This window comes from Trichechus manatus, unplaced genomic scaffold, assembly GCF_000243295.1.
Source record: "Trichechus manatus latirostris isolate Lorelei unplaced genomic scaffold, TriManLat1.0 scaffold00127, whole genome shotgun sequence".
NCBI classification, from domain to species: Eukaryota; Metazoa; Chordata; class Mammalia; order Sirenia; family Trichechidae; genus Trichechus; species Trichechus manatus.
The window spans coordinates 3,993,337-4,018,512 of NW_004444063.1; the positions used below are offsets into that span (position 1 = coordinate 3,993,337).

The 25,176-nt window shown below is 40.0% G+C and overlaps 1 protein-coding gene across 3 annotated transcripts in view; it reads right to left on the reverse strand.

Annotated features, from left to right (window-relative positions):
- The window catches only part of SEC24A (SEC24 homolog A, COPII coat complex component), an 82,333-nt gene extending 57,967 nt beyond the window's left edge, over window positions 1-24,366 (reverse strand). For 2 of the 3 annotated variants that reach the window (XM_023738978.1, XM_023738977.1), the window contains exon 1: window positions 24,214-24,366. In XM_023738978.1, the coding sequence (XP_023594746.1) occupies window positions 24,214-24,310 (97 nt within the window). In that variant the 5' untranslated portion in view covers window positions 24,311-24,366. The remainder of the gene's footprint in view (window positions 1-24,213) is intronic. The other variant, XM_004384711.2, reaches the window with a different exon arrangement.
- Window positions 24,367-25,176: the final 810 nt, after the last annotated feature.

Genomic DNA, 25,176 nt, shown 5'->3' on the forward strand with positions numbered 1-25,176 from the left:
AAAGATTTACAGCCTTGGAAACCCTATGGGGCAGTTCTCCGTTGTCCTATAGCATTGCTATGAGTCAGAACTGACTTGACAGCAACATTATATTCCAAACCCAAATGCATTTATATATGTAAGTTGGGGTGGTGTTATGGATTGAACTGCGTCCCTCAAAAAGATATGCAGAAGTACTAACCCCTGGTACCTGTGAATGTGATCTTGTTTGGAAATAGGATCTTTGCAGATGTTAATCACTTAAGTCAACATAAAGTCATACTGGAGTAGGGTGGGTTCTAATCCAATCTGAACGGTGTCCTTATAAAAGAGAAGAGAAATGGAAACAGATAGAGGAAGGATAGCCATATGAAGATGCATCTGTAAGCCAAGAATGCCTGGGGCTACCAGAAGCTGGGAAAGACAAGAAAGGATCTCTCACTAGAAGACTTCCAAGGGAGCATGGCCTGATCAACATACTGATTGGGACTTCTAGCCCCAGAACTACAAGACAACAGATTTCTGTTGTTCAAAACCACCCAGCTAGGACTTTAGTGTATATACATTGCTCTGCAAAATAGTAAATACAGGCAGGCTTCCAGGACAATAGAAACAGATGCATGTGTTTATAATAACGAAAAATTGCAAACAAACTAAATATTCATCAACAGGGGACTGGATAAATTGTAGATTAGTCATACAGTGGACTAATTATTAATAAAATGAATAACCTAGATATACATCTATCAGCAAGGATAAATTACAAAAAGAATATTAAGAGAAAAAATCAAGTTACAGAGAAATAAGTATACCTTTTTTATAAATCTTTTTATTATGAAAATCTTCAGACACACACAAAAACATAAGATCACTTTATGGAGTCTCCCACACACACACAAAAATGTTGAAATGTTGACTGAAATTATATTTGATTTATATATTAATTTTGGGCTGATTCATCTTTTTATGATAGAAAGTCTTTCCATTCAGAAACATGCTATATTTCTCCATATTTTATTTCTTCCAATAATATTTCATGCTTTTTTCATAAAGATATCTTATGCCTAATTCGTTAATTTGTTGCTAGGTATTTTATAGTTTGTCACTGCTGTGAATGGGATATTTAATTTCATTTCTATTTCAAACTGCTTAAAAGATTATCAGTTATTCAAAGTGCAATAAATGCTTAATTATAAAATGAGATTTTTTCCAAAAAAATTAGTTCTCAAGAAAGAAGGAGCCATCTTATATATGCAGCTCCACAAAGGTTCTCATAATACAATAATGCTTTCTCATACTGGAATAACTCACTATTTTTCACACTGTGGGTAGCAAACCATTAATGGCTTATGAAGTCAATACACTGAGTTGTAAACTACTTTTTTTATTAATGAAGTACAAGATAATAGTTTAGAATAGGAAATATCAGCATATTACTGTAATAAGGACAAATATTATTGGGTAAAACTTTCATTTCAGTTGTAAATATGCACAAAAATGTGTATTTTTTTATAGGTCACTTTTTTTCATACTTTTTTTTTAATTGTACTTTAGATGAAGGTTTACAGAACAAATAGTTTCTCATTAAACAGTGAGTACACATATTTATGACACTGGTTAACAACCCCACGACACGTCAACACTCTCCTTTCCTCACCTGGGAAGAACTTTTTTTTTTTTTTTTTGGTGAAAATATACATAGCCAAAGTTACACCATTTCAAAAGTTTCTACATGTACAATTCAGTGACATCGATTACATTCTTCCAGTTGTGCTACTATTCTCACTATCCTTTTCCAAATTATTCCATCACCAGAGGCAGGGCCAAGATGGCGGAGTAGTCAGATGCTTCTGGTGGACCCTCTTACAACCAAGACCCGAAAAAACAAGTGAATCAATTATATGTGACAATCTAGGACCCCTGAACATCAAAGGCAAAGTTGAAGAACCGGAATGAGTGGCAGGGGGAGGGAGAGACAGTTCGGAAGCAGCGAGGAGTTGCCTGACCTGACGCAGTGAGAGCCTGAGCCCTTCAGGCCTGATCAGCTCATGGGTGAGCGGTGAGGCAGGCAAGCAGCGGTGTTTGGGAGGCAAGTTTTCCGCACTGGGAGAGACCCAGCAGCAGAGAGTCTACGGGCCACCCAGAACCAGTGAGAAGCAGCCCTCATCGGAAAGATAAGTACTTGTGTAAGGCCCACCGCGTGGATCAAAAACACTACCTTTAGGGAAAAGCCTCTCTCCCATTTACCTCCCTGCTCCCTGCTCCCTGCTCTGCACTGGGTCCTGGACGGGCTTCAGCAATTGCCGAGTCCGCTGGCCCAGAAGTAGGATCCGTCACATGCTGGAGCCATTCTCCTTGTGTTGGAGAGTGAACAAATTAACAAATGGGAAAAAATAAACTGCTGGCTCCCCTAAGCCAGGAACCCAGGGTAGGCACAGCTCCTTTGCCTAGGCACAGGCATAAGGCATCCACGGACTTTGAGTGCCTTTCCCCCTGCATAGATTTGTGTGGGCCCAGTTCAACAGCATAGACCCTCACTACCACAGTACAACAGGGTATATACCTGAAGTCTAACTTCAACTATTTCAGCTGTGAAGTGGGCAGGTTCTTGACATCTGACACTGCTCTGCCCATTAAGCAAGGTCTTCACCCACCCACATCAGGGGCCTGAGGACTGGTGGCTCCACCCACACCACCTAGTCACCTGCAATAGGAGCCCATGAATAACAGGTGCCCCCCAGTACTTACAGCCAACAGCACTGGGTGCTCATAGTCCGGCTGCAAAACCCACCCACCTACGTGCTCTAGGGAACAGAGACAGGCCTTCCTCCTGGACACTTGGGGGTGGCCATCAGCCCCCTGCCTTGCTCAGAGCGTGTCCCCCTGCTGCCTACACCAATCACCCGTGCCTGTCTAGGACTGTAGGTGAGACCCTACATCATACACTTGGTGGCTATCTACCTGGGCACCTGAGCCGAATCCATATAGGAGGAGTGGGTGGACTCCTGAGCTCACATACCTAGTAACAGATCTAACCACCTGGTGACAGGACATTAGAGCTTCAAAGGTACCAATAATCAAACTAGCTCATACGAGCAGCCTATTTGGGCATATGAAAACAACGAAAAGCTAGGACACAGTAAGCAAACATAAAATAAATAAATATAATAACTTATTGATGGCTCGGAGACAACAGTCAATATCAAATCACATAAACAGGCAATCCATGATGGCTTCAGCAAGCTCCCAGGATAAAGAATCTAGAAATTTTCCAGAGGAGGAAAACTTCTTGGAATTACCGGAGGCAGAATACAATAGATTAATATACAAAACTCTTTAAGAAATTAGGAAGGAAATTAATCAAAATGCAGAACACACAATAGAGGAAATTAAAAAGATTAGAGAAGAGCATAATGACAAATTTAACAGGCTGCAAGAATCCACAGAGAGACAGCAATCAGATATCCATCCAGAAGATTAACAAAAAAATTTCAGAATTAGACAACTCAATAGAAAGTCATAGGAGCAGAACTGAGGTAACCAGAAATTAGAATTAGTGAGATTAAAGATAAAGCACTTGACACCAACTTATTTGAAGAAAAATCAGACAAAAGGACAAATTATTCCATCACCATTATCTTCAACTCAGTGCCCCCTAGGCTTCCCATCAAACCTTTTGAGGTGCTGTCATCTATAGGTCACTTTTAAAACTGTATTTCTTATTGTAGATTATAGTCAAAGTCTGAAAGTCACCCAATCAGCTGATAATCTTTCTGGCCCTGGGTTTGTAATTTTATCAAAAAATGACAGGTTGGGTCACAGTCTGCCCTGTGATTGGTCTTTTTTTAAAAATAATTTTATTTTTTGTTGTCATTGTTGAGAATACACATGGCAAAAACATACACCAATTCAAGTTTCTACATGTACAATTTAGTGACATTGATTACATTCTACGAGTTGTGCAACCATTCTCACTCTCCTTTTCTGAGTTATTCCTCCCCCAATAACACAAACTCACTTCCCCCTAAGGTTCCTACCTATTCTTTTGAGTTGCTGTTGTCAATCTGATCCCATATAGATAGATCTTAAAAGAGCATAATGCTCAGGGAAGACATTCTTTACCAGTTTGTGATTGGTCTATTTCACTCACCTTGCAGGGATTGGTTGGTTCACTAGTTAGAAAGGTGGTGTGTAAAACCACCCAACAGATCAGTCACTGAACTGTACATGTAGGAACGGTTGAATTAGTGTATGTTTTGTGTGTATATTCTCAAAAACAACAACAAAATAAATTCAATAATAATAATAAAACTAGCCAATACGATTGAGAAACTTGCAGTCCACTGAGGGGACTAGTTGGTTTGTGGTCCTGCTGGGAGGGCCATGCCTTAAGTTTGTCAAGGAGTTTGCTTATCTAAGCAGCCAACCCCACAGAGGTTTAGAGAGGCAGGCTGGAACCTCAAGACCAAGAAGAGCCTCTAGTGGAGCAGTTTGGACCTGGAGTTCCTGCAAGGGGAACTTCCTAAAAAGAGCTGTAATATGGGTCAAGGGTTGTAACACCTTAGTTGGTGAGAGACCCAGAAGGAGCCTGGTGGAAGAGAGCTGGCAGCGAGAGGCCCAGAAGGGGCCTCACAGCAGAGAGCTGGCAACAAGAGGCCTGGGAAGGGCCTAGTGGAAGAGCCTGGCAACAGCAGAAAACTGCTGCTAGGACAGCAGCAGCTGAACTGGCGGCTACACTGGCTATGAGCTGAGCCAGTTAGCTGCTGAGAGGCCGATGGCGGGGAGGGTGATGGCAGAGAGGCCTGCTTGTATGGCAGAGAGGCCTGCTAATGGCAGGCAGCAGCTGGGAGAACTGTCCTGGGTGAAGATGTCCTGACTGACAAATTGCATCCTGTATCCTGAACTGTTCCTGTTACTTCCAAGTTGATCCTGATCCCGATTAGTAGCCTGTTACTACCCTAATAAACCACTAAACTGTGAGTTCTGTGTGGCCACTGCAATTAATTATCGAACCCAGCAGAGAAGTAGAGAGTGCCATGAGGGGAACGGATGGTACCAGAAATGGTGAAGAAACTGGAGAGTGGAGGTATGCCTGACCTCCACCTCATAGAAACCAGCTTTGTGCTGATCTCGATTCTTATTCCTCATGAATTTAGCCAAGTCTTTTCACTATACTACAGTACCCCCTAAGTAATAACTCTCCATCTCCCCTCCCCTAAGCCCTGATAACTATTAATAAACTTTTGTCTCTATGGATTTCCTATTCTAAGTATTTCATATAAGTGTGAGTCATACAATATTTGTCCTTTTGGCTACACATCCTACTACCTTTTAAAACGTGAATCATATCAATTCCCCTGCTCAAACCCTCCAAAGTCCTTACCACAGTCAAACACCTTCAAAGTCCCTTGCTTCCTCTCTGACCCTATTCCTAAACCAAACCAAACCAAATCCGTTGCTGTCAAGTCGATCGCAACTCATAGCAACCCTATAAGACAGAGAAGAACTGCTCCATATGGTTTCCAAGGAGCGCCTCATGGATTCGAACCACTGACTTTTTGGTTAGCAGCCATAGCTCTTAACCACTACGCCACCAGGGTTTCTGTACTTTTCTTTTTTTAAAATATTGGACATCTGTTTTATTTTAATAAAATGACAGTGCCAGGATGATACATATGATTTTTTTGATTTGGAAAGTAAGTCAAATCTTCCCACTATATTCTGATTTTGTTTCTTGTTTGCTCTCTGGGCAAATTTTAGTATAATGCTCAATTTTTCTTTAAGGTTAAGTTTAACGTGTTGTTGTTGTTAGCTGCCATCAAGTCAGCCCCCAACTCATGGTGAACCCAAGCACGATGAGATTGGATCGTTATGATCCATAAAGTTTTCACTGGAAGATTTTTTGGAAGCAGATCACCAGGTTTTTCTTCCTAGTCCATCTTAGTATGGAAGCTCCACTGAAACATGTTCAGCATCACATAGCAACATGCAAGCCTCCACTGATGGATGGGTGGAGTCTGTACATGAGGTGCACTGGCCAAGAATCAAACTCAGGTCTCCCACATGCAAGGCAACAATTCTGCCACTGAACCACCACTTCCACATACGTTCAACACATTGCTATTGTTAGCTGCCATCAAGCTGGCCCCCAACTCATGGCAACCCCATGTGTTACAGAGTAGAACTGCTCCATACGGTTTTCTTTTCTGTAATCTTTATAGAAGCAGATCACTAGGCCTTTCTTCCATGGAGCTCTGCTGAAACCTCTCTACCATGGGCGACCCTGCTGGTATTTGGAATACCGGTAGCATAGCTTGCAGCATCATAGCAATACACAAACCACCACAATATAACAAACTGACAAACAAGTAGTGGATTTTACTACTAGATGGTAATATTTGCTCATCTGTATATTCCAAGGAGTCTTTTCTCCCTTGCATAAATTACTTATTATTGTAATTAGTTCTTCACAAAGTTGTCTTTTCACCATCTGTGTTTTGTTAATGTGAAATCAAATCATCGTCACAAGCAAGAGTTGGTTGCATAGGGAACAATAATTGTATATTCAGTTTAATAGAAATAAAAGAATATTTGTCTTAAAATGCAAGATTTTGTTTTCTATATAACCTTTTAACCATGCAATTCCATTATAAAAATTTTAATTTCAAAAGTGAAAATTACTTGTGTCTTCTGAGCTTTAGAAGCCCTGACTACTAACAAAAGGTTGGTAGTTTGAACCTATCCAGTGGCTCCACAGGAGAAAGACCTAGCAATCTGCTCCCGTAAAGATTATAGCCTAGAAAACTCTATGGGGCAGTTCTCTTCTGTCATATGGGGGTCACTATGAGTTGAAATTGACTCAACAGCACCACCAACAACCTCTGAGCTTTAGAGTTGGAATGTTTAAGTGCAAATCAGCTTTTTAAAGAAAAAGCAGTGATTTATGATATGTTTCCACTGCAAGAGGGGATTTAGATTTATAATTAATATGAAAATCATGTATCAGACTCCTGCAAGAGACTCTTCAGCATACCTTATGTAGCTCTTACTCACAGTCCTAATATCCTGGTAAGTATTTCTCCTTGGCAACTGCACTTTCCTACGTCATGAAAGTGCACATTCGCACATATCCATAACATGATGACAGAAAATAAGATACAGTAAATTAGACTTCTAAATTTCAGTTCTAAGTCTCCTTATCAATACCAGTACACAAGTATGCCCGCAGTAATACTACTTAAAGAGATGCAGACAGCAAACAAATATATTTAGTAGTTTTGGAGGTAGCTGACAGAAATCAAAAGCACTGATCAGTGCTCCCAGAATCAATAAGGATGTCTGCAGTGGGCTCGTTGACCCATGGAGCAAGAGAACTGAGTGCCTTTGGGCAGAAGACTTGCTAGCAGAGTGGGGTGCCTCCAGGCACTTGTTGGTGGCGCTAAAGAGCTGTAACACTTGACAAGCAGGGCAGAGGCCAGGCCCAAGGGGCCTGGCAGCAGAGGCCAAGAGCAAGGCCTGCCTGTGGGCACAGCCAAGAAAAAGCTGAGTTGTCTCGGCTAGAAGCTGTCCTGATTGAAGACCTGTATCCTAGGTTGTATCCTGTTACCTTCAAGTTGATGCTGATCCGATTGTAACCTGTTACTTCCCTAATAAACCCCATAAACAGTATAGTCTGTGAGTTGTGTGCCCACTGTAATGAATTATTGAACCTAGCAGAGAAGCAGAGGGGGAAGGCTGGTGTCAGAATTGGTAAAAAGGTTAGAGAGTGGATGTATATCCGACTTCCACCTCATAGGAATCAGCCTTTAGCTGCCCCCACCCACATGAAGTTAGACAACTTTTACTGCTACCCTACCCTATTACAGTGTTAAACTGCCCACAACTAAATTGATGATTCAATCCTTGGCCGACATCTCTCTAAACAGGGGTCTACTGTCCCTGCCACTAGTGCAGTAGGTTCTGGTAGAAAAGTCCTCCCTTTTGGGGTTTCTTCACTCTCCTCAAGCCACTCAAAACCTAGCCAGCATTACCTCCTTAAGTCTCAGGTCCACAACTCCAAACACCTCCTATTTATGGATCATTCATAGCTGAAACCCCAGGCGAGCTGAGGGAATTAAGACATCTGCAGCCACAGGTGGGCATTCAGGCCACAGTAACAGGCCAAACCCCACTCTCCTCCTCACTGTGAACAGCGGCTCCAAGAAACCTAAGGAGTCTTTTTATCTGATATCTCTAATGCTAGAGAGGCTGTTATGCACTCTATATTTAAGCCAATTTGGAGCAGATTTTTAGTTCCAAACAAAACGTATCTGCCTTTACAGTTCTACCTTATAAGTTTACCACACGATATCAAATGGCTTTATGAATAATTTCCACTAAGCACTGAAAACACCTTTTAAGTATGTATGTACAATAGAACTAATCTTTTGTCTTAGTTATCTAGTACTGCTATAACAGAAATATCACAAGTGGGTGGCTTCAACAAACAGAAATTTATTTTCTCACAGTTTAGAAGGCTAGAAGTCTGAATTTAGGGTGCCAACTCTAGGGGAAGGCTTTCTCTCCCTGTTGGCTCTGGAGGAAGGTGTCTTCTGAGCTTCTGCTCCTAGGCAATCTTCCTGTGGCCTGGCATCTCTCTTCCCTCACCTCAGCTTCTCCTTTACTTGTTTAATCTCTTTTATATCTCAAAAGAGATTGATTTAAGACACCCCCTACACTAATCCTATCTCATTAGTTTAACAAAGACAACCCATTCCAAATGGGATTATAACCACAGGCACAGAGGTCAGGATTTACAACACATATTTTTGGGGAACACAATCCAATCCATAGCATCTTTGAGTTTAGTAAATACGTTTGGTAAAGTCACTGTCAAATGACATTAATTACTCCACTTAATCGCCAAAGGCTCTTACTAGAAAACTATCTGAAGAATTTTCTACTCTTCTCCCTCACTACTCAGTTCCAGCCACACCTACCTTCTTAAAGTTCCTCCAGTATGGTAAGAATGCTCCCACCTCAGGGTTTTTCCCTTTTTATTCCCTGCCATGAGGAGCATTAGTGGTTCAGTGATAGAATTCTCCCCTTCCATGCAGGAGACTTGGGTTCAATTCCTGGCCATTTCATCTCATACACAGACACCACTGTCTATCAGTGGAGGCTTGCATGTTGCTGTGATGCTGAACAGGTTTCAGTGGAGCTTCCAGACTAAGACAAACTAGGAAGAAAGGCCTGACAATCTACTTCTGAAAATCGGCCAATGAAAATTCTATGGATCACAAGAGCCCAATCCACAACTGATCATGGGATTAAGCAGCATTTCATTCCACTGTGCATGGGTCACCATGAGTCCGCAGAAGACTCAACGGCAGCTAACAACATTAAGGATACAGGAAGCAAGGTCTCTAACTCTCAGAGAAGGGAGTCACAAACATGAAAAGGAGGGAAACCAGAATGAGCCCAGTGGAGCTGGATTTCATTGGAGGTGAGAACAGAAACTCATTATTTTCAATATTATATAGCTAGATTACTTACCTCTATCCACCAAGATAGGATTTTGGTTTCCAAATACCATTCTCCACTAAAAGGAATCAGGGCTCCTTGGAAAACTAGCTGATTCCAGGGTTTATGAACCTGGAACACCTTGTACCAGACAGCAAAGGGTTCAAAAAAAGAATGGGATATGACAAAAGGGCACAGAAGACAGCCTGAAGGGCCAAATACGAAATAATATTGGCAACAAAATAAAATAATGATAACGATGGATTATAAACCTGTTGCTGCTGAGGTCTATTCCAACTCATGGTGACCCCATGTGTTACAGAATAGAACTGCTCTATAGGGTTTTCTTGGCTGTAAACAGAAGCAGATCATCAGGCCTTTCTTTCACGGAGCTGCTGGGTGGATTGGAATCACCAACCTTTAGGTCAGTAGTCAAGCACAAATCATTTATGCCACCCAATCCCATTGCCATTGAGTTGATGCCGACTCATAGCAACCCTACAGCCACCTAAAGACCTTTAATGGATCATAACCCACTGAAAAATAGTCTATACCAACATAAATAAATAAGTGAATAAATCAGAAGTCTGAAAAGGAGTGAGATATTTACATAGTTTCAAAGTACATCCCCACAAAATACTTACTAATTACAAAGGGAAAAGGAGTAACTTTTCAGTGGCGAGGTGTGGCAGACACCACCTTAATCAAGTAATCAAAATGAACATCATCGATCATGGAACAAACTGAAATCATGCACCACCTGACAGGATGCAATGAAAAGAACACAGCATCTCTTCTGTGACAGTCCTGATATAAATGGATAATCTGAATCTAATCAGGAGGAAATAACAGACAAATCCAAATTGAGGGATGTTCTACAAAATAATTAGCCTGTAATTTTCAAAAGTGTCTGGGTCATGAAGTTAAGGAAAGACTGAGGAATTGTCCTAGATTGAAGAAAACTAAAGAGATACGAAGATTAAATGCTAAATGCAATTCTGAACTGGATTATTTTGCTATTACAAAGTATGGCTGTAGAAATCTCAGAATCCCACTACTCAGTCCTCAACTATGAAACAAACAAACAAACAAAAAACCAAACTTGCTGCTGTCGAGTAGGTTCTGACTCATAGCGACCCTATAGGACAGAGAAGAACTGCCCCATAGAGTTTCCAAGAAGCACCTGGTGGATTCGAACTGCTGACCTTTTGGTTAGTAGCCATAGCACTTAACCACTACGCCACCAGGGTTTCCCTCAACTATGAGGATATAACAAATCTCCACTTTCCTATTTTTCTGTTCAGTTCTGATACCAGCTGCCTATGCAGCACTTCTCTGATCCTAGCCACATGGAGCTAGGTCAGATCTCAAGTTAAAAGGTCACCACCATCCTTCAGGCTACCAACTAGGTAGATGCCAGCCGCAAGGTTGAGAGTCCACATGACACCCTCACTTCTGACCTGCTGGCTACAAATTCGGAGTTTCCCTCTACCCCTTAAAGATGCCAGCAGCAAGCTCTGTAGCCTCCCGCACTATCGACCTGGACTCCCACTGCTCCTTTGACTTCGATAATTCACTGGAAGGACTCACAGAACTCACAGAAGGTGCTATACGTACTATTACAAGTTGTATTGTAGGAAAAAAGGACACAAATGAAGAGACATACAGGATGAGGTCTCGGAAGGTTACCAGTATGAAGTTTCTATGTCCCAAAGGACGCACTACCCTCCTACATGCATGGATGTCGCTCATCAACCAGGAAGCCCATGAAGCTTCCATGTCCAGAGCTTTTATTGTTTACATTATGTAGTCATGATTGATTAGATCAGTCCTCTAACATCCCCTGAGGTTAGCTGATATCAGCCAGTATATTAGTAGTTGCCTAAAGCTTGGGGCCTGGGGGAAATGGAGGTGGCCCTTCTGGTCAGGCCAACCCCCATCCACTAGCACAAAACCCCAGGTATAGTCTAGAGGTCTAGTAACACCCAAATCCATTTCCATCCAGTTGATTCTAACTCATAGGGACCCTATAGGAAAGTGTAGAATTGCCCCATAGGGTTTTCAAGGCTGTAATCTTTAAGGAAACAAACTGCCACATCAGTCTCCCCCAGAGTGGCTGATGGGTTTGAACCAGAGACTTTTCAGCCAGTAGCCAAGTATTTAACCACTGCACCACCAGGGGGCCTTCTAGATAACAAAGTCACTTTAAATACTCAGGAAATTCCAACAGTTTAGAGTTATTTCTCAGGAACCAAGAACAAAGTCCAGATTACTTGAAATAAAGTAATTCTGGTGAAATTTGAATGGGATCTGAGAATTGGGTACAGTGGTTAAGAGTTCAGCTATCAACCAAAAAGGTCAGCAGTTCAAATCCACCAGCTGCTCCTTGGAAATCCTATGGGGCAGTTCTACTCTGTCCTACAGGGTCGCTATGAGTCAGAATCGGTTCGACAGCAACGGGTTTATGGGGTTTAATACATAAATGTTAATTTCCTAATTTTGATAGCTGTATTGAGGTTATGTAGGAAGACTTTCTTGTTTGCAGAAATACAAACTAAAATAATTCAGGGATGGTGGGACGTTGTATCAGAAACTTATTCTCAAATGGATCAGAAAAAAGAGTTCTTTGTACTGTACTTGCAACTATTCTATAATTTGGGATTGTTCCAAATTTTTTTTTAAATTTAAGCAACAGTAAGTGATTTCATTGTAGAGGACACAAATAAATGAGTAAAGCTAATAAGAACTTGGTGGTTTGGGGTAAAATTTCCAGTGACAGCATCTTACCCAACCTCAAAGTGTGGTATATCAAACAATTTAAAGAGAAGTAAAATGATATACTCTGGAAAGCTGTTCTAGTAATGATGACAATACTAATGTCAAAGATGCATTCAAACAACCATTAAGAGAGACTACTTCACACCAACTAGGATGGCTATGATCAAAGAGACTAACAACAACAAGTATTTGCAAGGGTATGGAGAAATAGGAACCCTTACACATTGCTGGTGGGGATGTAAAATGGTACAGCCACTTTGGAAAACAGTTTGGCAGTTCCTCAAAATGTTAAATATAGAGTTACCATATGACTCAGTAATTCCACTCCTGGGTATGTACCTAAAAGAAATGAAAACATACATCTATACAGAAACTTGCACACAAACATTCATAACAGCATTATTCATAAGAGCAAAAGTGGGAACAAACAAAATATCCATCAGCTGATGAATCAATTAAAAAAATATGGCATATCCATACAATGGAATATTACTCAGCCATAAAAAGGAATGAAGTACTGACAGATGCTACAACATAGATGAACCCTGAAAACAGTATGCTAAGTGAAAGACACCAAAGATCATACACTGTATGATTCCATTTATACAAAATGTCCAGAATAGACAAGGGTATACAGAAAGAGAGTAGATTAGTGGTTGCCTAGGTCTTGGGCCTAGGGGGAAATAGAAAGTGACTGCTGAGGGTTATTCACTAAGCAATTTCTGAGGCCAGCTCTTCAGACAAGGATTGGACTGGACTGTGGGACATAAAGTGATACTTGTGAAGAGTTTGCCTCTTAGTCAAGTAGATACAAGAGACTGAACGGCCAGCTTCTGTCCAGAGGTGAGATGGGACGGCAGAGAGAGTTAGGAACGGGTTGAATGGTCATGGGGAATCAGGAGCGGAAAGGAGGAGCGTGCTGTCACAGAATGGGGTGAGCAATTAGGGTCTCATAACAATGTATGCAAAAAAAATTTTTGTATGGGAGACTAACTTGAAATGTAAACTTCATTTAATTACAACAATTAAAAAAAAAAAAGAAAGTGGCTGCTAAGGGGTATTGGTCTTTTGTAGGGGGTGATAAAAACGATCTAAAATTGACTGTGGTGATGGTTGCACAACCCTGTGAGTACACTAAAAAACACTGAATTGTATAATTTAAATGGGTGAACTGTATGATACGTGAATTGTATCTCAATAAAGCTGTTTTAAAAAGAAAGAAAAGAATAATTCATACAATTTGTATAATAGTTCCCACTTGGAGACAGGAAAGGGATGTGATCAGGAGGGGTACATGGACTTCAGAGGTACTGGTAATGCTCTGTTAAGCTAGGTGGTAAATACATAGGAATTTATTTTATTATTTCTCTTTAAACTGTACATATATGTTTTATACATCTTGTGTGTATATTTCACAATAAAGATTTTAAAAATAAAAGAAAAAAGTGCAAGCGAATAGTTTAAATAAAATTATTTCATGAAATATAAAAGTAGAAAAGCAGTATTTCTATTATATAACATACTTTAAATATTATTTACACACACATCTTTAAATACAAAGTTTAAAAATATATGTGTTAATAAAATAGTACATTAAATACTGCCAAGTAGTCCTTTTATTATTTCATCCACATCGCTAAAATTTCATACTTCCAAGTTAGTAAAAAAAAAAAAAAATTGGGGGGAGGGAGGGGAATCTTCTCAATGGGAAAATGGAGGATTGCCCTTTTTTAGGGTCATCTTATATTTAAGCATGTACAGTATTTCACCAAGTAGGATGCCAAATAGACTGTAAGTTTTATTGCCAAGCAATCATCTTACCTTCTTTGGACATACACATACATTAATCTCCCCAACAAAGCCTGACACCATTCTGACTCAAAGAACCCCTGTCCTATTTGACTGCTAAATTAAAATTTGGGGAATTATAGGAGGTCAGAGAACCAAAGACTGCCAGAATCACAGTCATTTTTCCACACAAGGGAAAAAACAATCACTGGAAACAAAAGGAACAGTTAAATTAAATTTAGTCCTGGCTACTGGCAAGTGCATTGCCTCCACTGAGAATATTTCAGGTTAATTTTTGGACCCTTCTATTTATAATTAGTTCTAAAGACCCTAAAGAAAGCAATATATTTATAAATATGAATGTGCCATCTTAGTCCAAGTGAAAAGCGCTTAAAGTACACAAATATCACTTTAAATTGGTATTGTAAAACTCTAAAATGGCTACTTGGTACCACTGGGCCTAGAATACTTTTAAAATAATCAGACAAAAAGGTCTGCCAGAGGAAAAAGGCCACTATTTAATGGCATGAGCAATGAGAATCCACCAGTGAAGATGCTAAATCTGTATGTTTAGAACCAAGAGAATGTCCTAGGTCCCATAAAGCTGACCTAATCTGAATATGCATGGCAATCAACCAAACATTGTGACTATCTTACTATACTCACAGGTTTAGAAATGTTTCGTTTTCCCTAAATTTCACCCCGCCTTGATATTTATACAACACATTTATATAGCCATCTTGAATCCTTCTTGGAAAAGACATGGGGTGGGGAAGGAGAGAAAAGGATAAATAAGTTACTTAAATTATCTCTGGCTGGTCTCCAAAACATCAAATTAGAGGGCTATATTCTAGGAAATCAACTACTTTATGATTTCTAAGAACACTTTGCTTATGTGTGTATGATTTATCAAACACTAATTGATAAAGCAAAAGTCCATATGCCAAGGGATCCTAAGAGTCTGGTACCCAGATACGTCCCCGGACACCCTGCTAACAAAGAACTGAAGCCACTCCCGAAGTCCACCTTTTAGCCAAAGATTAGACAGGCCTATAAAATAAACAATAACACATGTAAGGAACGTGCTTCTCAGTTCAATCAAGTATACAAGACCAAATGGGCAACACCTGCCCAAAAGCAAAGACAAGAAGGCAGGAAGGGGCAGGAAAACTGGACGAATGGGCACAGGGAATCCAAGGTGTAAAGGAAAAGGGGAAGAGTGCTGACACATTGTGGCGATTGCAACCAATGTCACAAAACAATTTGTGTATAAATTTTTGAATGAGAAACTAATTTGTGCTCTAAACTTTCACCTAAAGCACAATAAAATTAAAAAAAATAAAATAAAATAAAAAGAGTCTGGTACCCTGAGAAACTTTAGGCTTAGAGCAGCCAAGTAATTTGTTCCAAAACACATTGCAAATCAACATAGTTCACCTAACTCCTAGTCATAGTCTATGTATTCTAACTCTATAGTTCAGTCCATATTTAATCTCTGGGACTTACTACAAAAAATTATCTAAAAGAATGTCATAAATCCCCATCAACTTTCTGATAGTCCAAGATCACTCTATATGAAATACATATGGAAAGAGGTGCTATAAAGCAGTGATTAAGAGCACAGCCTGGAACAACTACCTGAGATCAAATCCTGGCCTTTGCATTTGGTAATTATTTGTCCTTGAGCAATATATTACAGCTCTCTAGGCCTCAGTTTCCTTATCTATAAAATGGGAATTGTAATAGTACCTAAATTATAGAGTTGATGTGTGTTACTGGCAGAATAATGGCCTTCCAAACATGTCCACATCCTAATCACTATAGATTGGGAATATGTTATATACATATTATATGGCAAAGGAGGAGTTAAGGATCCAGATAGAATTAAGGCTGCTAACCAGCTGACCTTGCAATGGCAAGATTATCCTGGTGGGTTCAATGTAATCAAAAAGATATAAGAGAGAAGCAGGAGAGTCAGGGTGTAAGTGATACTACGTGAGAAAGATGGCCAGTCATTGCGGGCTTTGAAGAAGGAAGGGGGCTATGAGCCAAGGAATGCGGGCAGCCTCTAGACACTGGAAAAGGCAAGAAACCTGATTGTCTCCTAGAGTTTCCAAACAGGAATACAGCCCTGACAATACCTTGACGTTGGTCCAGTGAGACTATTTCAGACTTCTGACCTCCAGAACTATAGGATAATAAAACTATTGTTTTAAACCACTAAACTTACAGTAATTTGTTACAGTAGAAATAGAAAACTAATACAATGTGAGAATGAGATTTTATTTATGTGAAACATTCATAATGATGCTTCTCATATAGTAAGCACTCAATAAATGTTAGCTACTGTCATCAACTAAGGAACATATATTATTTTTGTATCCTTAACACTGCAGTACTCATTGATATTTTTAATAAACCAAATAATTTCATCTGACCCTATCTTTTTTCCTATAAATCATCTAGTTAAAGACTGATCCTATATTTAGGCTAATTACTAATTTTACTCCAAATGATTAACTGAGAATATTCCAGTCATTCTCCGATTGAAAAGACACATTTACTAAGCATTTTCTGGGGACACAAAGGTAAGTAGGATCCACTATATTCTTGCTCTCAAGTAGCTCACAGTGCAGAAGGGAAGACAAATAACTAGACAATGACAATAGAGAACGTGATAGGAAAACCCAGGGCACTATGAGAGCACTGAGGAAACAGTACTTGGGCTAGACAGACGGCAGAAAGGTAGCAAGGATGGTTTCCAGAGAAAGGGAAGTTTAAGCTGAAACCTAAAGAGAGAATATAGAATTAGTATCAGGAAAAGGAATGTCAAGAGTGTTCCAAGCAAAGGCAATAACATGTGCAATGCCTTGTGGTCATGAAAGGACTTTGTGAAAAAAGTTCAACAAGGCAGGACAGAAGTGTCAGGTTAAGGGTCAGAAATTAAGCAGGAGTTTAGAACTACACCCTTAAGGAGTTTGGATTTGAGCCTAAGGGCAACAGGAAGTCTTTGAAGGCTACCTGTGAGGCATTATCGTATTTGTATTTAAGAGAACCTCTTGGGGACTGGAGGGAAGATTAGACACTGGAAGGAGTCTACAGCAATAATCCAGGCAAGGAATGATGGATTAAATAGTAACAGTGGGAAAATAGAGAAGCAGAAATTTAATAGATATTTAGAGTTCTCTGCAGACTTTTTCTTTTTAATTTTGTGTTTGAATTAATGAAAATCTTTGTAAAAAGTTAATTTATAAGCATATTTTGGATCATACGGATAAAAAACAGGCCATCTCACAGCCTAGTATTCCTAAATATTTCATGGTCCAGTTTTGTATTTTTATTTTACTTCTTCATCACAAGGAGTCCTGGTGGTGCAGTGGTTAAGCACTCGGCTGCTAACTGAAAGGCTGGCAGTTCAAACCCATCATACCCTCTGTGGGAGGAAGATGTGGCAGACTGCTTCTGTAAAGCTTACAGCCTTGGAAACCCTATGGGGAAGTTCTACTGTATCCTATAGGGTCTCTATAAGTCGGAATCGACTCGATGGCAATGGGTTTTTTTGGGTATATATTGCTTAAGGAACCCTGGTGAGAAGCATTTGGCTGCTAACCAAAAGGTCAGCGGCTTGAACCCCACCAGCGCCTCTGCAGGAGAGAAAAACCTGGAGATCTGCTCCCATAAGAATTACAGCCTGGGAAACCCTATAGGGCAGTTCTACACTGTCATATAGGGTCCCTATGAGTAGGAATCGACTCAACCGCACACAACAACAACAATATACATTACTTAGGTTTAATTTCTGACCCTTAGGTTTTAAAAATACTGACTGAAGAAACAGAACTGATGGGATTTAATATGGAACTGAATATGGGTGATGAAGAACAACTGGGACAGAAGGAAGAGGAAAAAATATGAAGAAGATAGGGAATGGCAAAGGAAAGATGGACTGAAGAGTTAACTTTCAGGTGCCTCCAAGGATTCCAAGTGAAGATGTCTCATAGGATACAAATTCACAGCCAAAGAAATGGGTCTCACCTTAAGATATAACTTTGGGAGACACTGGCATACATATGATATACGAGACCATGGGAATGAATGCTATCACTCGGGGAGTATGTATACAGTCAGAAAAGAAGAAAGCCAAGTCAGAACTCTGAGGAACACCAATATTTAGGGAAGGGAGAGGGGGAGAGGGAGGAATAAGAAATAGCATCGAAAAAAGGTAGAAAGAAAACCAGGAGGGTTGATATCCTAGAAACCAAGTAAAAGGATTGCTGCAAAAAGAAAGGAGTAGTCTAGGGTATCAAATGCTCCTTGGAAAATAAAATGAGGACTGAGAAATATTTTTTTTAAATAATAACCAGGAAGTCATTTGTGGCCTTATTAAGGGCAGTTTTTGGTGTGTGTAGGAGCAGAAGCCAAATGAGAAAGGGCTAAGAAGGAAAAAGAGAGAGTAAAATGAATACAGTAGTCCCCCCTTATCCACTGGGGATACGTTCTAAGACCCCTGTGGATGCTTGAAACCTCGGATAGTGCTGAACCCTTTATGTACTGTTTTGTCCTATACATACATACCTATACCAAAGTTTAATTTATAAATTAGGCACATTAAAAGATTAACAACAATAACTAATAACCAAATAGAACAAGTATAACAATATATTGTAATAAAAGTTATGTGAATGTGATCCCTGGGCCGGATGGGACCGGGGGGCATGAGATTTCATCACCCTATTCATTTAACATTTTCAGATCAGGTTGACCTCGGGCAACTAGAAACCGTGGATAAGGGGGGACTACCGTATAGATGGAGCCCTGGCAGAGTGGTTAAGAGTTACAGCGTGCTACAGCTGCTAACCAAAAATGTCAGCAGTCTGAATGCACCAGCCGCTCCTTGGAAACCCTATAGGTCAGTTCTACTCTGTCCTACAGGGTTACTATGAGTCGGAATCGACTGGATGGCAATGGGTTTGGTTTGGTTTTTCGGTACTGTATAGATCAGTGCTTTCCAATCATCCAACTAGCAGCTTCAGAATCAAAGAGAAACTTGCTATTGTCATACAAATTGAGATCCCATGCCCTACATTTGTAAATTCCAATGGGATCCCAGAATCTGCATTAGCAAAAATCTCATGTACTAGTGATCTTCCTGTACTTTATAATGAACTTATGAACTTCAGAAACCAATGATATGGATAACTTTCAAAACATTTGCTGTATGTTACTATTCTTCATGAAAGCTATTACGTAAAAATTAGGATATTTCTGATAGTGCTATCCTGATAAATACAAAGTAAAATAATTATAACTCTGAGTGTCTTCAAAAAAGCCTACTGAACAGTTATAAAAACACACCAAATAAACTATTCCATTCAGATAAATTTAATAGTAAGGGGAAAAGATGTCTCCCGGACTGGCTTTCCCTAAAATTCCAAGTAAGATTAAGATGCAATATCTTTTTTATTAAACCATTCATTCATTAATCCATTTAATAAACACACGCTGAAGTACTACTTCCCAAGCACTATTCACACTTTCCACCTATCATACATGAATCCAAGTGACTGACCAATTTTAAGTCAATTCAAGGCTCTCCAAAATACAATTCTATTAATTATGGTGTCCTACATGAAAGGGTAAATGAAAGTCACAGAAAAGTAGCCAAGTATTCAAAAACATCACATTTTAGACAGCAATATGTTACTTAAAGCTTGAAAAGCTTCTGCCTTCTATGTATTTGATTTTAAATACAACAGGTAAGGACAACTAGTTAACGATTTGGAAAAAAAATTAATTTAGCAGCTCACCTCACACAATACATCAAAACAGAAAATACACTCTGATCACCTGAAGAGTTAACCAACTGAAACTATAAATACAACAAATCCATGCCACTGCATGAATACAATTTGTGAGTCAGTCACTAAAACAGGGCTTTAAAAGAAAGCAACGCAAGGAGAGAAGCAAATGCTAGAAATCAAAGTGTGGGTAGGGACAATTTCAGGACCTACAAGACATTTATGAAATATAATATTGGAAGAGCAAAGAAATGGACTAAACACTAACATAAATTAGGGACAGGCCAGGCATTAATTATAATCCAAAGGAAAATAAACTGGGTGGCAGTTTGGAAAAATGTCAACAAATATTTACTGTAATTCTAGTATCTACTTACACAAAGAAACCAAAGAAAATTAATACATGTGAGGAACGTGCTTCTTTGTTCAATCAAATATATGAGACCAAATGGTCATCTCCCATCCAAAGGCAGGATGAGAAGGCAGGAAGGGACAGGAACTGGACAAACAAAGGGAACCCGGGGTGGAAAGGGGGAGCATGCTGCCCATTGTGGGGATTGCAACCAATGTCACAAAACAATGTGTATAAACTTTTGAATGAGAAATTAACATGCGCTGTAAACTTCCACCTAAAGCACAATTAAAAAAAACTGAAACCAAAGAGAAGATTCTGATCCTTAGTTCAGCCATTAATTCAAGGTGCTAGGTCCTGAGATTCACAGATAACCAGACTAAGCAGAATTAACAGTGGTCAAGTAAGACTGCCTGGGTTTAGGTGCAGTGGTTGGTGGCACAGTGGTTAAGTGCTTGGCTGCTAACTGAAAGGTCGGCAGTTCAAATCTACCAGCTGCTCTGCAGGAGAAAGATGTGGCAGTCTGCTCCCGTAAAGATCACAGTCTTGGAAATCCTATGGTGCAGTTCTACTCTGTTCTATAGGGTTGCTATGAGTCAAAATCGACTTGACTGCAACTGGTTTGATTTTTTTTTGGTTTGTCTGGGTTTAAATCTGGCTTCCACAATATATTACCTGTGTGGCCTTGATCTAGTTGCTTAACCACTCATCTCTTTCCTCATCAGTAAAAATAACAGTTAAGTCACAGGGCTGTAGTGATGAATAAATGAGAAGATGCATATAATGGAAACTAGCACAGTGCCTGGGCACATACAAAGTGAATAAATGTTAGCTCTTATTGTTACTGTCTTTCAGGAGCTCACAGTCTATGTGCAGAAACAAGAAACTGAAAGGTTACCACATACAATTCAATAAATTCTAAGAGGTATGCAAAGAATCTTATAGGAATCCTAGAGTAAACCACTTCTCCCCACAGAAAAAACTAAAGGCAACCCAGCCATGACCAGTGTTACAGATCACAGTGCCTATTTTTATTCATAGCATTCTTTGATCAGAAGTAACGACTTCCTATATTAAATACACAATTATAAACATTGTTTACATCATAGAGAATCTAAAAGAGATCTACATTTTTGTCACTCCTAAAACAGAGGTATTAGCATAAGCATAGCATTTAAGCTGATGAGGGGAAAAAAACCAATATATTCTATTGTGTTTTGGGTGGTAATATTGCGCAAAAATTCACAGAAAAATGAACCAGAAAAAATAAATAAGTTGGAAGTGAGCCTAATCTTACTATGAATAATTCAATACAAGGTTAGTGAACTGAACTGCAAAATATCCAATTCCAAAACTTCTGTTCAACAAAATTGGTGAACCTCTAAAATGTGATAAGACAATGTGTGAGGAATTAAGAGATAAAGGTATACAAAAGCAGATATTATTGCCCTTATAGGGCTTACAGTCTAAAAGGGAGACAGATATTATTGTATAAAAATTATAATATAACGGGAAGCTAGGCAAAGAAGGCAGGAGGAGGGAAGAGAATATCTTTCTCACCCTTGTATATAGTTCCATAAAAAAAAAAGAATATATATAAATATTACAAAAATGAAATTAATGAAACTGCAGTTTTTAACTGCACTGGCAAATTGTTTCAAATAGTCAATGAAGCAGCAACTAACAGTGGGTGGTATTATTGGCCTTTAAGCCTTATTACATGATAATCAGATGAAAATCTATAGTTTAAGCAGTCTTGCAGTCTCACAATCAGTTTTTGCAAAGGAAATATATATATACAAATCTACACAGAGACTTAGTAAAACCTGTCTGGACCATCTTTACGCTGTAATGTAACGTAACAATCTATCGCAGAGAGAAACGTCTTGGTGTGTGAGGAAATGTCTTGGTGTATGGTAATGACACCAGATGAAAGCAAGCTATAGGAAAATGAAAAAGGTGACTGTTAGGTCTTTGATTATGATCTAAAACACATCTGAAGAACCAACCATATTATAACATGTAATTTAAGCAAGATACATTAAATCTAAAGCTTAAGAGTTTTCAATAGAATATTTAAGCAGCAAATTACTGTCTTGAAAAAGTTAATCAAAACTAGATTCAAGCATTGAACCTTTTTTTCCCACCTTCTAGAGAAATATTCTCCCCTCCAACTCTCCACCACATATCTACTCTCTGAATTACCAGTCAGATGAACAATTAAAAAAAAAACACACAACCCAATATAGGACATTATCCATTTTACTAAGAATAATCCTATTTAAAAAAAAAAAATTTTAGAAATAAGGCATATAAAGACTGTCAAATTATATCTTAAAAGGGAAATGTATTTGCAATCCTATGGTTTCCCTGAGTGGTGCAAATGGTCAACCACATGACTACTAGCCAAAAGGTTGGCTGTTCAAACCTACCCAGAGGCACCTTAGAAGACAAGTCTGGTGATCTGCTTCTGAAAGGTCACAATCTTGAAAACCATATGGAGCAGTTCTGCTTCTGAAAGGTCACAACCTTGAAAAGCAAACGGAGCAGTTCTACTCCACACATTGGGTTGCCATGAGACTTGACAGCAACAACAAAGATTTCCCTCCCCACATCAAGTGGCCACATTTTTCAAGTTGCTATCACCCTGCATTACAATCAGGTACATATCTGAATCCCAAATTGGCTCTGGGCCATCTGTGAACAGGGACTGTTTTCTTATTCTCTTTCATATCCCCAAGTACCAGAATTGAGAAGATGTGCAACAAATGTCTGTTGGACTGAATCAAATCAACATAGTGACAGTGTCTTCAATAAAGCATATCAGAGGATAAACTCCTTTAACATTTCAAAATTATCAAAACTATACATACATATAAATGTAGAAGCATATCTGCAGGATTTGCCATTTAAAAGTTCATGTGAAATTACAGTTTATAGATTATAAGAAAACTCCACATGACATGTTGCTTAAGATTTTTTTACCTTAAAATGAAGGTCTTAAAATTATCTCAGCCTCAGTGGTTATGTTACTAAATATCCTAGAATAAAATGTAGTTTACATAATCTGTTACCATAAACGTGAGAAAGAACAATCGATTCAACTTAACACCATTCTAGTGCCTATCCCCCACTTATTCTTCTGCCCACATATGTGCCTACTCATCGACATTTTTAAAAGTCTTTTAGAGCCTCCTTTGTAAAGAAAACAGTAGTCTTCTCTAAAAACAATGTAAATTAGCCATTTTAGTCATTGGCCTTTTTCTCAAACTTTACAGCAATCTTAATACTAACGGGCAATTAAAGAATTTTAGAATTATTCTATTTGTTTTATTCCCATAAACCAAAGATTTGTAGATAAACTGTAGGCAAGCTGTTGGTAGAATGTCCTTCTCTATTACAGCAATTATAATAAGCTTAGCAAGTCACACTGTAGAACAATATAAGGAATTCTAGTTATAAGACATTGGCATCAAATGACAAATATAGAGCCACATGTACACTCTCCTCAGAGGTTCAGAGAATTGAGTCCAGCCACTTTCCAAATGATGTAACAGACCTCTAGGAATCAAACAGAAAACTTTGCTTCCTCCAAAGCTGAAAAATGGAACAAGTGGCCTAAGTACAATTCTGGAAAGGTTCTGGGGGAGACGGGTAAGTCTTAAAAGGGGTCTCTCAAAAGCACAAAGTGACATAAACAGACAATACGAACCCTATAAACGAGTTTCGAAGGAAGGGAACGAAGTGTGTGTGTGTGACCCACGGTGCCGAATACAGCAACTGTTCATAAACTACTAACTGAAGGAATGAATAAATGTGAAACACCAAGACGAGCCTGGGGCTGCGGGTGCACATTCGCCGCGGTCTCGGTGGTGCAGCCGTCCACCACCACTTGCTCCAGACCCGGCCGGGAGGTCACTCTCCTCAGTAGCCTCAGGCGGCAGCAGCAACGAAAGATCAGCTCGAGCCCGGGTCCAGGCTGCGGTCTCCGCACCCCAGCACCCGGGCGGCACTCACCGTTGGTGTACGGAGACCCCGAGGTCGAGACGGGTCTGTACTGGGACTGGAGCCCGGCCGGGGCGTCGCCGGAGACCGGCATTCCCGGCTGGGACATGACGACGGCGGTTATCCCGGTTGGAAGGGCCTGATGGGCGTCGGCGACAGCGACCAGAGAACTGAAAGACTGCTGAAAGCAGAAGGGGGGGGGGCTAACGATTTACGACTGAAGGCGGAGAGAGAGGTCAGCGCGTCAAGCCCTAGGCATGACGCCGCACTTTCCCCAGCCCGCTGACGGCCACTGCCTGGCCTGGGAGCTGAGGCTTGGAAATCGGGCTGGTAGTGCCGGGAACTGCGGGCCGGGAGGCCGCAGCCAAGCGGAGAGAAGGAGGAAGGCCGCGACCGGAAGTGCCTGTCAGCCTCCGGCTGCACAGGCGCAGTCGGGACACGTGGCACTTCCGGCTTCGCGGCTGCTGGCACAATTTTCTAGCTGGGCTGCGCTGATGCCGCCTGATAGCTGGGGAGTCCCAGGCCAAAGGACTGTCCGTGGCTTCGCCTGCCACGTCACTGACTCCTGCCACTGGCCGGAAGCGGCGTGTGTTACCGTCACGGAAATCCCCGCCATCATAAACGTCATCTCAGGGGCAGGGCCAGGGTCAGAAGGCAGTCTGGGCTTCAGTAGCCGCTTTCGTGGAGTAGGACTGACAGTTCCTCTCCTCGGGTTTTTGTGAAGATTACCTAAGACGACAGACATCGCCTTCTCTTGAGACTTAAACAGCTTTAGTAGCTGAACCGATTAATGTTCATCACAGTATTTCATGTTCACATTTTGTCATCATATTCTGGGTGTAAAGTGTAAGAATTTTTTTCAGTATGGCTAATTATGTATGTGTGTTAAAAGTCTAATCAAATCGAGGAGGAGACCTTTGTTTTTTGACTGGAGGATTTAGAGGTAATTTTTAGTTTGAAACTCAATGATTCATA